Source organism: Phodopus roborovskii, unplaced genomic scaffold (assembly GCF_943737965.1).
Source record: "Phodopus roborovskii unplaced genomic scaffold, PHOROB, whole genome shotgun sequence".
NCBI classification, from domain to species: Eukaryota; Metazoa; Chordata; class Mammalia; order Rodentia; family Cricetidae; genus Phodopus; species Phodopus roborovskii.
This window is the reverse complement of record NW_026125811.1, coordinates 318040-334562: the sequence shown is the minus strand read 5'-3', so window position 1 is coordinate 334562 and position 16523 is coordinate 318040. Positions and strand designations below refer to the sequence as shown.

General features: G+C 39.0%; 1 protein-coding gene across 2 annotated transcripts in view; it reads left to right on the top strand.

Moving 5' to 3' along the window:
* Positions 1-16523, top strand: part of Txlng (taxilin gamma) — a 48582-nt gene that overhangs the window by 23558 nt on the left and 8501 nt on the right. For both annotated transcript variants that reach the window (XM_051178732.1, XM_051178733.1), the window contains exons 2-5: positions 87-390; positions 5983-6074; positions 11321-11491; positions 14267-14461. In XM_051178732.1, coding sequence (XP_051034689.1) covers positions 87-390; positions 5983-6074; positions 11321-11491; positions 14267-14461 — 762 coding nt within the window. The remainder of the gene's footprint in view (positions 1-86; positions 391-5982; positions 6075-11320; positions 11492-14266; positions 14462-16523) is intronic.

Sequence of the window (16523 nt, the reverse complement as noted above, 5' to 3'; positions counted from 1 at the left end):
GTAAAAAAAAACTGCCAAGCTATCAAATGCCATTGGTTATAAATGTTAATTCCATTTAACTCTGTCTTTTCTCCCCTTCCCTCTAGTTTGAAATTGGGACAATGGAAGAAGCTGGAATTTGTGGGTTAGGAGTGAAAGCAGATGTGTTGTGTAACTCTCAAGCAAATGATATTCTTCAACATCAAGACCCCAGTTGTGGTGGCACAACTAAGAAGCATTCACTGGAAGGGGATGAAAGCAGTGACTTTATAACAAAGAACAGGAATTTGGTGAGTTCAGCATTCTGTGCACAGGAATCAAGAGAAGAAATTCCTGGACAAGAAGCTCGATCAGGTCCTCCTGATGGCCAGCAGGATTCAGAGTGCAGCAGGAACAAAGAGAAGACCTTAGGTAATAAGTTTTATACAGTAGTTAAATGTTGTTTTCATATATTGCTCACTTTATTCACATTGTGTGAGACACAGGAGGTCATGAACATGGCCAGGTTAGACATGAACATGGCCAGGTTAGACATGGTTGCTGGGCAGTGGTAGTGCATGTCTTTAATCCCAGCAGAGGCAGTCAGATCTCTGTGAGTTCAAGGCCAGCCTGGTCTACTAAGTGAGTTCCAGGACAGTCAGGAATGTTTCACAGAGAAACCCTGTCTCTGAAGGGAAAAAATACCTGTTTGTGGCCCAGTGAATAGGCTCAGTGGGTAAAGGTACTTGCCACTAAGCCTGAGGACCTAAGTCTGATTCGTAGGACCCATATTGTCAAAGAAGAGCACTACTACTACACATTGTCTTCTTACCTCCACATATGACTATGGCACACACACACATTATATCAGTTTAAAATAAACACATATTGCCTCAGGTTAGCTTGTCTACTGTAGTTATGGGTAGGAAGTGGACAGAATAGGAAACAGTTATTTCTCTCTATATAATCAAGAATTCTCAAACAGAATGGCAAATGACTTGCCTTATTTGCATCTTTACTAGGCTGATCAAAAAGTATGTGAGAACAGTATTTATTTTGTCAGTTTAAGTCTGGACATAAGTGTGGGGCAGTGGTGGTGCATGCCTTTAAAAACAACACTCAGGAGGCAGAGGCAGGCAGATCTCTGTGAGTTTGAGACCAGCTGGGTCTACAAGAGATAGTTCCAAGACAGGCTCCAAAGCCACAGAAAAACCCTGTCTCAAAAAACAAACAAACAAAAAAAAAAAACAAAAACAAAACAAAACAACAACAACAAAAAAAAACCAATAAAAAAAGACTAGACATAAAATTTTATAGACAGTATGTTAACTGTACTTCAGAAGTGAGTTAACCAGCTTTCATATATATATATATATATATATATATATATATATATATATATATATATATATATCTTGTTTCAGATCAAGAATGTGATATGTTTACATTTTTTTTTTTTGAGACAAGGTTTCATATAGTTCAGGCTGACTTCAAAGTTCTTCCTCTTTTCTTTTCTTTTTTCTCTCAAGACAGGGTTCTCTGTGTAGTCCTGGTCATCTGGAACTCTGTAGACCAGGATGGCCTCGAACTCTGAGATCCACCTGCCTTGGCCTCCATAGTGCTGAAATTAAAGGAACACACCACCACTGCCTAGCTAACTTCAAACTTCTTATGTAACTGATGTTGGTCTTTAACTCCTGATCATCTTGACTTAGCTCAAAAGTACATGAAGGTATGAACACCTGGCCAAACCATTAAATCGTGTGTTGTGTCATTCTCCATTATGCCAAGGATTAAACTTGTGGCCTCATGCATGCTAGGTGAGGACTCTACCACTACGTTAAATCACCATTTTTTGATATGCTAGACCTCATGAAGAAAACTGAAAACTCCCCTCAGTTTTTTGTTTGTTTACTTGGTTTTTTTGTTATTGTTTGTTTTGTTTTATATTTTATTTTTGAGACAGGGTCTCACTATCTTGCCCTGGCTGGCCTGGAACTTGCTATGTAGGCCAGGTTGTCCTTAAACTTAAAAGATGGCCTCTGCCTCCCAAGTGCCAAGTGCTACAATTAAAAAGTTTACCACTGCAGGTGGAAACCCCTCAGTTTTATGTACTTTACATCTGTGATTAATAAGTGGTGGGTTTTCTTATTTTTGAGGTAAGGTCTCACTATGTAGCCCTGACCTGAAATTCATTATGTAGACTACACTGGTCTTGAACTCACCTAGGGTTAAAGGTGTTTGACACTGTTTTATTTATATATATATATATCAATCAATTCATTCTAGAGTTGCAGAGTTACCTTTATTTCTTTATTTTGGGGATGGATTTTCTTTTTCCTTTTTTTTTTTTTTTTTTGAGATAAGGTCTCCTGCTACTCTTTAAATGTAAAAAGAGTTAAGGAATATGAAAAGTAATTTTAATTCCTGAGAAAGGATACATCTCCTAGATCAGTAGCCCTAATTACATTTATAAAAAGTCAAAAGTAATGTAATTTATGATATGAACAAGCACTTCTATTTCTAGGCGTATAGATCTCCACGAAGATTGAAAATTATTTACACAGAAGTTTGTAGATAGTGGTCATAGCAACTTTATTCTTATTAGCTCAAAGGGAGAAAAAAAATCAATATCTATCATATAATGATGAGTAAACAAAGTATGATCTATCCATATACTAGAATATTACTTAGCTATAGAAAGGACAGAAGCACACAGCAGAACATTTTGCAATGTAAAATAAGCCAGACATGAAAGGGTATTCATTTTATTATTCTCTTTTGTACGAAATAATCCAGAATTGTAAATTTGTGGAAATAGAAAATAGATTTGTGGTTGCCAGGACTGGGGGTAGATAGAAGAGCAAAGAGTGACTACTATTGTGTATGGTTTGTTTTGGGGGTTAATGAAAACATTCTCCGATTAGATAGGTAGCTGTGATGTTTGTACAACCTTGTAAATATACTAAATTGTGTTCTTTTTCTTTTTGTTACATTTAGAAATAAATGGTGTGTTTTAAAAGTGAATTTTACATAGGTGAATGGTACATACCAACCTCTCAGCTATTCTGGAGGCTAAGGCAGGATTGTTTGAGCCTAGGAGTTCAAGGTCAACCTGGGTAACATCTCTAAAAAATAATTAAAAATAAATGAAAACTGGCCAGTGGTGGTGGTACACGCCTTTAATCCTAGCACTCTCAAGGCAGAGAAGCAGGTGGATCTCTGAGTTCAAGGCCAGAGTAGTCCACAGAGTTCCAGGACAGTCAAGGCTATACAGAGAAATCCTGTCAAAAATCCATTAAAATAAAGAAAACCAAATTATAGTATGCAAATTCTGTTTCACAGACACAAAAAGTCCTAGCACTGCAAAACAAAATATAAAAAACCCTTTGAATTTACGAATTCTCATAATGTTCTTGCTTTTTTTATTTTGGTTTGTTTCTTTTTTAAGATTTTATTTATTTAATGTGTATGAGTGCTCTTATCTTCATGTATGCCTTTATGCCAGAAGAGGGCATCAGATCCCATTAGATGGTTGTGAGCCACAATATGATTGCTGGGAATTGAACTCAAGACCTATAGAAGAGCAGCCAGTACTCTTAATCTCTGAGCCATCTCTCCAGTCTCCTCTTTTTTTTTTTTTTTTTTTTTTTTTTTGAGACAGGATTTCTCTGTGTAACAGTTCTGTTGTCCTGGAAGTCACTATGTAGACCAGGCTGGCCTCAAACTCAAAGGTCCTCCTGCCTCTAGAGTGCTGGGATTAAAGTCATGTGTTACCACTGCCTGGCCTTTTCATAACGTTCTTATTGATCTTGGGCTAAATGGGCCTTGGGTTTTAATAATACAATTTTATGTAGATAGAAAAGTTTCCTTCTAGAACAGGCTCCAAAGCTACAGAGAAACCATGTCTCCAAAGGCCCCCCTAAATAATAGAGAAAAGTTTCCTCCCTTTTTTGGGAGGTAGAAGGTGTCTTACTCTATTGGCCTGAACTCTTGGGCTATAGGGCTCTTTCATAGGCTCAAGCCATCACTGTACTCACATTAAAAAGTATTCAATTTTGATATCATTCTGCTCTTTTCTTTCCATAGCAATCTATATACTGGGGTTATTAAAGTACCTATGTTGACAAGAAAGCTTGTGTGTAAGAGTGAACGTTTTTTAAAAATCAAAATGGTTCCTGGCGGTGGTGAATCCCAGCATTCAGGGGGCAGAGACAGGAGAGATCTTTTGAGTTCGAGGCCAGCCTGGTCTACAGAGTGAGTTCCAGGTCAGCCAGGGCTGTTTGTTACACAGAGAAACCCTGAAAGAAATAAAGACAATGTCTTGAGGCTGGAGAAATGGTTTGCTGCTATTATAGAGGACCAGGTTTGGTTCCCAGCACCCACCTGATGGCTTATAACCATCTGTAACTCCAGTTCTAGGGGGTTAGACACCCTCTTCTGGCCTTAGTGGGCACTAGGCATGTATTTGGTCCACATATATGCAGGCAAAACATTTACACACACAAAGTAAAAATAAATCTCAAAAAAAGAAAATGGTATTTGTCATCCAATTTAAGAAATCCCAGCACTCAGGATCTCTGAGTTTAAGGTCAGCCTGGTCTATAGATTGAATTCCAGGAAAGTTTGGGCTATACAGAGAAACATTATCTTAAAAAGAAACCCACCAAAAAAAAAAAAAAAATAGAAGAGGCACCAGTTAGTGGTGTCACATGTCTTACTTATCCCACCACTCAGGAGGCAGAGTCAAGCAGATCCCTTGAGTTCAAGGCCAGCCTGGTCTACAGAGTGAGTGCCAGGACAGCCAGGGCTGTTACACAGAGAAACCCTGTCTTGAAAAGCAAACAAAAAGAAAAATCAAAAACAGTGTCTATTTCAAGCCAGACATAGTGACCTATACCTTTAATCTCAGCACTCGGGAGGCAGAGGCAGGTGAGTTTGAGGCCAGTCTGATCTACATAGTGAGTTCAAGGACAGCCAGGGCTACCAAGATATCATTTTAAAAACATCACCTATTTTGAAACACTGCCCCTACCTGGGATTTTCCCTGCCAAAGTCCTTAAAATACTGTTAACACCCACCACCTACCCCTATCCCCCACCACTCACCCCCACCCCCCCACCACCCAGGGCAGGTTACCTTGCTGTCCTTTACTTTTGGTAACATTTGTTAACACTGGGGTAACAGTGTAACTCACCAGAAAGTAAGTTACTGACACTGCACATAGGAAAGGTATGGACATTTGAGATAGGCAAAGCATATGGCCAACTGAAACTTTGTCTATATTTATACTTGATCAGACTGAAGCTTTCAAATTTTTTTTTGCTGTTTTTAATTTGTCATTTGTCTTAACATAGACATCTAATGGAATGTTTACCTTCTCAATGAAAAGTCTTAGTTAACAGGTTTAGTGAGTATAGAAATTTGGGATGGGCATGGATGAGGAATAGAGAAGGGAGAGTCTATTAATCCAGAATGTAAAAGTAGCTCCTCACCTTGATAAGAATCAAATCCAGGACATGGTAACCAATTGTTCTTCTTCTTATCAACATTACTAAATTGTTTGATTTGGTTTTGGTTTTCTGATACAGGATGTTACTCTATGGCCCAGGATGGTCTTGAACTTGAGAATCCTCTTGCATGCTGCAGCTAGTGATTTGAGCCAACACACCCAGCTCAAAATAGCTTTCAGAATTGAGCTGGCAAATATCATATTCCTATTTGTAGGTATAAATTATTTTGTTCTGAGATTAGAACATGGGAAGTATTGGTAGAAGAATTCACAAGTTAGATGTGATCTTTTTGTTTTGTTTTGTTTTTTGTTTTGTTTTACGAGACAGAGTTTCTCTGTGGTTTTGGAGGCTGTCCTGGAACTAGCTCTCATAGACCAGGCTGGCCTCAAACTCACAGAGATCCACCTGCCTCTGCCTCCTGAGGGCTGGGATTAAAGGCGTATGACACAAACGTCCGGCTTAGATTTGATCTTATTATTCAGGATTTCTTTCTTCTCTTGTTAATCCTTAGGAAAAGAAGTTTTATTGCTGATGCAAGCACTAAACACCCTTTCGACTCCAGAGGAAAAGCTGGCAGCTCTCTGTAAGAAATATGCTGATCTTGTGAGTATTTAATCACAACTGCAGGGCTATAAAGAATATTACAGAATATTTGTGTATGCTTGATAAGCTCTTTTTTTGGGGGGAGGGTTTAAGACAGGGTTTCTCTATTGTTTTGGAGCCTTTTCTGGAACTAGCTCTGAGACCAGGATGACCTCAACTCAGCGAGATCTGCCTCCGCCTCCTGAATTGAATTCTGGTATTACAGGCATGCATCACCACTGCCTAGCGTGATAAGTTTTTGAAATATATTTTGATGTATTGTAAAATATAAAATATTTTTTGCAAAACTGGAAGAGAATCTGATTTCTTGAGGCTTTTTGTTGGTTTCATGATTCATTTTGTTTTATTTATTTTTTGGGGTTTTAGAGACAAGTAATTGCTATGTAGCATTGGCAGGCCTGGAACTTGCTATATAGATCAGGTTGGTATTAAATAACTCATAGTGGTCAGTCTGCCTCTGCCTCTTTCAGATTAAACGGTATGTGCTAGCATACCCAGCTGACTTTTCTAGCAGGTAGAGAACACCATAGTGCTAAAGTATAGACCTTTTCCTTTCCTTTGTATTTGAGGGTCTTGTTTCATTGTGTATGCCAATCAATCTTCAGCTTTTGGGCTTACATGATCCTTCTGCCAGTCTTCTGAGTAGGTGAAACTATTAGCATGTGCTGTCATACCTGGCTGGCACAGATTTTCTAAAACTAAGTGTTATAGCTATTTATGTGTGTGTGTGTGTGTGTGTGTGTGTGTTCATGTTCGCATGCACAGTGCTCCTGAAGCTCTGGGGGTTTTCCCAGCACTGCATAAACTGCATGGTGTGGTGCATGCCTGTAATTCCAGAACTTGAGAGGAAGAGGCAGAAGGATTAGGAGTTCAGTGTCATAGGGAGTTTGATGCCAGGCTGGAATACATAAGACCTTCTCTCAAAGAAACTTTCTTTAAAATTAGATGTTAAGTTAGATATCTTCTCAACTTTGAAAGAAAAGATTTCTTTTTGTTTTGTTGTTGTTATGTTTTTGTTATATAGCCTTGGTTTTTCTGGAACTTGATATATGAAATAAGCTTGCCTTAGACTTCTTCATTAACTCAGATGTTGAGATAACAAATTTATCTCTCTTTCTTGAGTGAGATACAAATGTGGCAAAGGTTAGTGGAAGGACATTGGGTCTTTCCATCTTATTTTCTTGAGACAGGGTCTTTTACTGAAGCTGGAACTAGTCATTTTCTGGAGACACACATACCTCCCCCAAATAACACAGGGATATAACTATGCCTGGCTTTTTATGTGGGTATTGGGGATATGAACACATAGTCATAATCACACAGAAAGCACTCTTATTCCACTTAGTACCTTTGGGATGAGTTTCTTACAACATAAAAGCATTATCAAACATATACAAGTTGGGCTCAGAAGTTTAGAATGTTTACTGCTCTGGCAGAAGATCTGGGTTGGATTCCTAGTACCCATGTAGTCCCTCAAAACTGCCTGGAACTTCAGTTCAGTTCCAGGAAATCTGATACCTCTTCTGACCCCAGTAGGTTTCTGCATGTATGTGGTGCACGCACATAACACAGGCATGCATACATACACACAAAATTAAATATTTTTGAAGAATTTACACAAGTAGTCTGGGTATGGTGGTACTCACTTGTAATCCCAGCACTTGAGAGGCTGAGGCCAGAGGATTGCTGTGAGTTTGAGGCCAGTTTGGGCTATACAATAAGACTTTGTCTCCAAAACATTGGGCCAGCAAGACGAGTCAGTTGCTAAAGGTACTTACTAACAAGCCTGATGATCTGAGTTAGATCCCCAGGACTCACATGGTAAGAGAGAACTGACTCCTATAAGTTATTTTTTAACCTCCACAGGCATGTTATAGCACACAGACATACACACAATAAACAAACAAATAAGTAATGTAGAAATTGGTCTTATTGAAATTAATGTGCCCCTTCAATAAATACCTTAAAGACTGGGACCTTTAGTTATTGTAGGCTTGTAATGCTGGCTATTCAAGAGGCTGGAGCAAGAGCATCACAAGTTCAAGGGCTGTATGGGCAACTTAGTAAGACAATGCCTTAAAACAACAAAAACAAAAGAGCTGGAGATACTGCTCAGTGGTCGTGTACTTGCTTAGCATGTGCTAGCCTCAGGTTCAATCTGCAGTACCATGAAAAAATAAGGGGGATTCAAATTTACCTTGAAAGATGACGTTACAATCCTGGGACATTTCCAACAGAATAAAAGTACCAAGAATATCTGGAAGGGGCTTGAGAGATGGCTTAGGGATTAAGAGCCCCTACCTACTTGTCCAAAAGACTTGAGGTTAGAGTCCCAGCACCTATGTGGCAGCTAACAACTTGCTGTAATTCCAGTTTCAGGGAGTTTGATGCCCTCTTCTGTCCTTTGTAGGTACTACATAAATTTTGTACGCATGTAGGCATGATGCCTATGCACATAACATTTTACAAAGTACATCTGAAAGAACACCTAGGACTAGGGATGTATAGCTCAGTGGTAGAGCATTTGTCTTACATGTATAAGGTCTTGTATTTAATCCCTAGTACAGTAAAATAAGAATTAAAAATGAAAAAAGAATACCTACAAATATAAAAGGGGACAAAAAACCAGTGGAAAGCAATGCAGCAGATAAGAAAGAGGCATTTCATAAAAGTAGAAAACCAAAATGCAGAAATAACTTGGCGTAATGGGCCATAAAGACATGTAGAGGTATTAACTTCATGTAGTGGTCAGAGAGGAAGACCACAATGAGGTGCCATTTCACACTTTCCTTCTCTTTTCAAAGCAGTCTCATTATGTAGCCCTGGCTGGCCTGGAATTCAGCAGAGATCTGTTTGCATTTGCCGCTGCCTGCTGATTGGCTGGGACTAAAGGAGTGATCCATCATGTCCGTTCCATTTTATATCTCTTACATGAGAAAAAACTAAGAAATATAATCTTCATGTGACTTAAAGAGGATCATTTATATCATCTCTTGTCTTAAGAAATTATTAATTACATATGTATGTGTGTGTGTGTTTGTACATTTGTACATTGAAGCCAGAAGATGGTTTCAGACCCCCCCCCCCCGGAGCTGGGATTATATTATAGGCAGTTTTGCCCTTCCCTACATGGGTGTTGGCAATAGAATTCAGGTCTTCTTCAAGAGCAGTATGCACTCTTAACCACTGAGCCACCCATCTCTCTAGTCTCTGCATGACTTTTTTTTTTTTTTTTTTTTTTTTTTTTTACAGTGCTATTGAGTATACAGATTTGCCAGCCACTCTGGAAACAGTTTAGTAATGTCTTGTGAATTGTTGTGAATTGAACATATAGAAGTCAGCACCCTGGAGAATTTCATGTATGCATATACTAGGAAAATACATATATTATGTAGCCTGGGTACTAAATCCAATCAAAGCCTGTTTTTTTCTGAACTGTCCACAAGTTAAGAGTGGGTTTTCAATTTGTTTAAAGAATACATGATGGCTAGTGTGGTGGTACACTCTTAATCCCTGCACTCTGCAGACAGTGGATCTCTGAGTTTGAGGTCAACATGGACTGCATACATAGTGAGACCCTGCTCAAAAACAAAAACAAACAAAAGAGAATACATGACAAACTTTGGAAATGGGAAGTAGCTTGTCTTTAGCATTCAGCAGTTCTGATGACTACCCACAAACTGTACCAGAATGGAGCATGTCTGCACTATGGTGAGTGGCACTGCAAGAAGCAATCGGGGTTCTCCAGGGAGGAAGAATACAAGCTGATGTGTGGGATGTGCTTCTCCATTGACTCATTTGTCAGTAACATATCCCTGCTAGACATGAAGCATGGCCTTCTGGCTTTCAAAACTAGCTGTTAGGCTCTCCATTCCATTATTTTTTCTGTTCCTTGCCCTTCTTTGTTGGAACTAGCTGAAACACCTACTTCACTTCCAGAAGAATCTGATTGCGGCATTATGATACCAACCTGCCTCCCCAAATTTTCAACCTGAAGGTCCCCACTTCCTGCCTTGTGATTCAGGTCATCAGAATGAAGCCTACAGGAGTCCCAGTTTTATCCCCAACTGACTTGAGAGAAGCACAGAAAATTTTTTAATATGACTGAGTCTGTGGCCCACAATGCCTCTAACAATCCCTGATCAGTAGGTACATGCCAACAATATTGTTGAGTTATAGCAATATAATCCCAGAGTCACCATGTAGCTGCTTAGTGTAAATTAATGGAAATTATTAAAGCAAAAAGATCACCTCCTCAATTATACTAGTCCATCCTCAACAATGAAAAGCAAAACAGGCTTTTGCTTTTTAATTTTTTGTTTAGGACTACACAAATGAAATAACATTTAAAAAAGGGGCAAAAAATGGATTAATGAACACAGGGTTGTGATGGTCCTGGAGCAGAGGTAGTTGGTAGTAGTTCAATCTGATTCTTCAGCCTCTGAAATTATACTGCCATGCCTAGTCCATAGTAGGGCAACTTCACATCTTATACAATACCAGTGCGTCTTCCTGTAGGAATTTCTGTAAAAGTGTTAATATCTGTAAGCAGATAGTTTGGAAGGAATTTGTTTGGTTGGTTTTGTCTTTTACAGACAAGTTTTATTTGTCTCAGAGTAGTCTGGAACTCATTATGTTTCTAAGGATCTTTTTTCCTCCATTACTCTCCCAAGTACTGGAATTGCAGAGATGAACCACCATCTCCTGCTACAAGGATTTTTTGGTGTGTTTTGATAAGCCACAAGATGGCACTCTTGTTCTTTATGACTCAGCATCAATTTCTTCAGTAAAAGCTGTTTAGAAAGGTTGGTAAGGCTGCCATCTTATCTGCTAGTGTGGATGTCACCTTGAAAGGGACTCATTTACTTCAAATCTAAAATTATAGCATTCATACAGGAAACCCTGAGTGCTGGTTAGTTAAGTTCTAAATTTAGTTCAGTAGTATGTGGGTATTTTAGAAAAATAAAGTTCAGTATTGAGTCCTAAAACACCAGCTTTTATGTGGATTTGTGTGTTTCTGTGTATGAGAGGAAGTGCTGGCACTTGAGTTCCACAATGTGCCTGGTCTACAGAGCAAGTTCCAGGATGGGCTCCAAAGCAGTACAGAGAAAACCTGTCTCAAAAAACCAAAAATTAATTAATTAATTAATTAAACTGCGTAGCCGACAACTGATTCTTCTAGCATTCGCTGAGGTACTGGGGGCTTTTGATATGCTTCTTGAACATAAAGTGCTTGGTAATTTTAGTTGGAGGAGAGCAGGAATGTTCAGAAACAAATGAAGATTCTGCAGAAGAAGCAAGCCCAGATCGTGAAAGAGAAAGTTCACCTGCAGAGTGAACACAGCAAGGCCATCTTGGCAAGAAGCAAACTGGAATCTCTTTGCAGGGAACTTCAACGCCACAATAAGACCTTAAAGGTTAGTTGATTTATTGTTTTTCTGTTTTATAGAAGTGATGTTCTCAACTGATTTTACAAGAGGTCACCTTGTGTCTATTTGAAATCTGAAATCTGTGTCTAGAGACCAGTTATTGACTCTTTCTGGTTTGCTTGGGCTGATGCTATCAGGCAATATAATGTGAGATTGTGTGTTAAATTTGGGTTTCCTGTTCAAAACAGAAATTTTTTTTTGAGACAGAGTTTCTCTGTATTGTTTTGAAGCCTGTCCTGGAACTAGCTCTAACCAGCTCTGTAGACCAGGCTGGCATCGAACTCACAGATATCTGCTTGCCTCTGCCTCCCGAATGCTGGGAAAGGAATCGCTTCTTATTGGTCACAGGGAATAAGTAAACATTGCAATTCCCACTCTTTTTAAAAAAGACTTTCTATTGATGTGTATGGTGTTTTGCCTGCATGTATATCTGTGTACCATATGTATGCCTAGTGTTGGAAGAGGCCTGAAGAGCATGCTGGTTTGATCTCCTGAAACTGAAGTAAGTTACTGACAGTGATAAGCCACTATCTGCTGGGTGCTGGAAACTGAACATTGTCCCCTGCAGGAGCAGTAGTGCTCTTAACCACTGATTTATCTCTCCTCCACACTCCCACACCGTTGCCTAGGAAGCTCAGAGTTGTCAGTTTTCTGCAGAGCACTAAAGTCGTTACCATGAAATGAAAAACTGGTAAGTGTAGAATTAGTGTTGTGAGAAAGGAGCACAACTGAGCACTCAGGTAGATGGATGTCAAGGTTGAACTGCCCAAGTTCCCTGGCCCATACCCTGCTCTTGGCTGCTGAGTTCTTTTGGAAGTAGCACTTAGATCTTGGCAGATTATACAGGAAAAGTGAGCAGATACCCAAAGATGAATTGGTATGCATGGAGGAAGAGTGAAAAGAAAAGAGCCCTGAAAAGAATGCACCTCTTAACATTGTAGTTGGCCTTTCCTTGTATGCAATAGAATAGGATTTTTGAGCTGAAACTAACAAATGCCTCATCTCTCATTGACATCCCAGGGACCTAGGTACAACAGCACTTAGGACATGGGTTTTTCACCAGATAGGAGTTAACATTTACTTCCTTTTATGATTTTATTTGGGGGAGGACACACATGCTCACAGTGAGAACCTGAATATACTGGAGTTACAGGTCATTGTAAGCCACCTGATACAGACGCTGAGGACTGAACTTGGGCCTGTCGAAGAGCAGTTAAGTGCCCTATCTTCAGTCCCTTTACTTCTGATCCTTTGTACTTATTTCCTTAAAAAGACTTATTTGTTGAGATTTTTGCCTGCATGTATACCTGTGCACCAGTACCTAGCTTGGTGGCTACAAAGGTCAGAAGCAGGCATCAGAAATGGGAATTACCCTGAACTGCGAGTTATGGATGGTTGTGAGCCACCATGTGAGTGCTGGGAATCAAACCAAGGTCCTCTATAAGAACTAGAACCACTGAGCTATTTCTCCAGCCCTGAACCTTTATAGTAAAATCTTAAAGTAGATGATACCTGGGCTGATTAATAATGCATGCCTTTAATCACAGCTACATAGAAGCCTGAGACAGGAATATTGCAAGTTCAGGGCCAGCCTGGGCAACTTAATGAGATCTTATTTCAAAATGAAAAATAAAAATTGGTCTGGCATGTAGCCTATGGGTAGAGCAATTGCCTACTGTGCTTTAAGGCTCTTGTTTCAATCCTACTTAACTTACTTCCACCACACCCAAATAAAATGTTAGGAGGTATCTTTCTTCTATAACTAGTCATTCTGAATGGACTAATAAAATATACTTGAAGGTAAGCTTTTTTAAAATAAGGATGCTATTGGTCTCTTGAGTAAGAGGTGTGACCTAGAAAGTAAACTGAAGGAGGGATTGTTTGCTCAGACTGATCTAAGCTGATTCCTTGTGTGGATATTAAGCTTGTTACAGTAGACAGTAGTATCACCCTTAATTGATATAACTGGGACTCTGTATCTCAACACTCTGAATGACAAAAGAGAAAAAAAAAGTATGTTTTTCTTGTTTGCTTGTGTTTTTTTTTTGTTTGTTTGTTTGCTTGGTTTTTCAAGACAGAGTTTCTCTGTGTAGCAGCTCTGACTGTCCTGGAACTTGCTCTGTAGACTAGGCTGGCCTTGAGCTCAAAGATCCACCTGTCTCTGCTTCCCAAGTTCTGGGATTAAAGGTGTATGCCATCACTGCCCCAATGGAAGCATGCTTTTAAATAGGCTTTCTGATCCTAAATAAGGGGCACAAACTGTACTTTAGAAACAGTATTTCAGGGCAGTCACAACAGCTTTCTTCCTCTCCATATGCTAGGCAAACAATTTCTTAATAAACTACATTTCCAACCTTCTTTTTTTTTTAGGGGAGGGTGTGCACGCTTATGTGTGTCCATTTGTGTGTTGGGGTTAGTAGTGTGGATGTGCATGTGGAATCCCCCCAGAATTGGAATTACAGGCACAGGCCTTACTTTCTATGTGGATGCTGGAAATTTGAACTCAGGTCCTTAGGCTTAGGCAGCAAGCACTTTACCAGCTGAACCATTTTCCCTACCCTCTAGTTTTTGTTTGAGACAGGGTCTCACAAAGTTGCCCAAACTGTTCTTTAACTCACTCCTTAAACACAGGCAGCTTTGAATTTGGAATTTTCTTCCCAACCCTGAGCAACTGGGATCACAGGCCTGGCCACAGCAGCTTCTTCTTCTTTGAGAATTCTGTTCATGGGTCTATTATTAACAGACATTCTTTTGGGTATTAAGGAGGAAAATATGCAGCAGGCACGAGAGGAAGAAGAACGACGTAAAGAAGCAACAGCACATTTCCAGGTTACTCTAAATGAAATCCAAGCACAGTTGGAACAACATGACATACATAATGCCAAACTCCGACAGGAGAACATTGAACTAGGAGAAAAGCTGAAGAAGCTCATTGAGCAGTATGCACTGAGGGAAGAGGTAATATCATTCGATTGCTTTCCATAGCTTCTCACTATTAGTGATAACTTCTCAGTACGAGTATTGCTGCAGGATATTTTAGAATTGTTCATGTGTAGCATAGGGTAAGTTTATTGACTAGGGAAAGGATCAAACCACGGATTGAGAATCCATCTGTATAAATAGGAAAGACAATTTACAGTAGTCTTGTCTAGTTCTATGTAATACTAGAAGATGGTAATTTTCAGATTATTTTCTTATCTGGACTAATAACAAATGTTTGGCCCTAGAATGCTCTGCATCTCAAGAAATTTGTGATAATTTATACAATATCTATAGCCATTTCATTAATCTGTTTTATGTTGGTTTTGCTTGTTGCCTTGGGTGGCTTCCAGTTCATGGACTTAAGTAGATCCTCCTGTTTGATCCTCCCAGACCAGCTTTACATTAAAAAAAAAAAAACTAATCCATTTTTAGTTAAGTTTTTGTAGTGCTAATGTCAAATCCAGGGCCTTGGGCTTTCTGCTACTAAGCTAGCTACCCAGAAGCCTATATTTTATTTATCTTTTACTGCTGGAATCAATCCCAGGGACCTTGTGTTTGCTAAATGTTTTATCACTTAACTTATACCCCAGACCACTGTCTTGTGGGGTTTTTGTTTTAGATATGGTCTTTTTCTGTGGCCCAGGATGACTTGAAACTCACTCATGGCAGATACCATCTTTGCCGAGTTCTAAGATTATTGGTGTTTTTTGTTTTGTTTTGTTTCATTGTCTCACTGGCCTTGAATAGTTTGAGTTTTCAAGTCTATTTTTAATTATGTCTTTGTGTCCATCTGTGGGTTTGTGCATATGAGTACAGTGGCCACACAGAGGCCAGAAGAGATCGGATCCCTTGGAATTTAAATTTTAGGTGACTGTGAGCTGCCCAAGGAAGTGCTAGTAACAAAACTCAGAGAAGCACTTGCAAATAATTGCTGAGCCATGTCCCTAGCTCCTATGGCTTGAACTCATTAAAATTATTTTACGTGTATGGGTGCTCTGCACATCTGTGCACATATGAAGTTATAAATGGTTGGAAGCTGCCATGTGACTGCTGCGACTCAAACCCAGATTCTTTGGAAGAGCGAACAAGCAAGGTCTTAAATTCTTAAAATCATAGATATTTAGTATACAACTCGGAAAGTTCTTTTTTGATCATATCTTTTTCACCTAAAAAGTGAAGTTAACATCTGCTTGTCTTTTTAAAATTTATGTGTGTGGGAGTACCCCCAAGAGGTCAGAAGAGGGTATTGGATTCCCTGGAGCTGGAATTACAGGTATTTGTGAGCTGTCCATCATAGGTACTGGAAAACAGATTGCAAGAGCAACAGCAAGAAGAGCAGCAAGAGCTCTTAACTACTTCTACTCTCCTGTTATTAAAAAGTCTGAATTTAAATCTAAATAAAGTCTACTTCACTAGTTTATGTCTCATCTCCAAAATACAGATTCCCTTGGCCTGTTTCGAAGAGCTTATTAAATAAAGTTTTGTGGTTTTGTTGTCATACAGGTTAAATTTTTTTATTAAAGCCCTAATTTTCTTTTTTGTTTGTTTGTTTGTTTTGTTTTCTCTGTAATCCTGGCTGTCCTGGAGCTTGCTATGTAGATATCAAGCTGACCTCAAATTCACAAAGATCCTCCTACAGGGATTAAAGGTGTATGCCTCCAGACCAGGCCTGGTCCTAATTTTATTAAGATAATTCTTTTAGTTTTATTGTTAAATGGGCTATTTGTTCATATATATATATATATATATATATATATATATATATATATATATATATATAATATATATTAGAGAATCATGTGTTTGTTCAAATTCATAAATGAAAAAAATAACCTAGGCTACCTCATCACCCACTAGCATTCTCCCTGTCACACATATCATACTATAATGGGAAGAATCCTAATTCTGAAATTCCAAAGTGGCATGTTTTGATGGCTTCAGATTTTATACTTGGCCACTTTGGAAATACCAAGCACCTTATATGATTCGACTCAGCAAACTAGGTATGGTTATATTCATATCAGATAATGGCAATGAG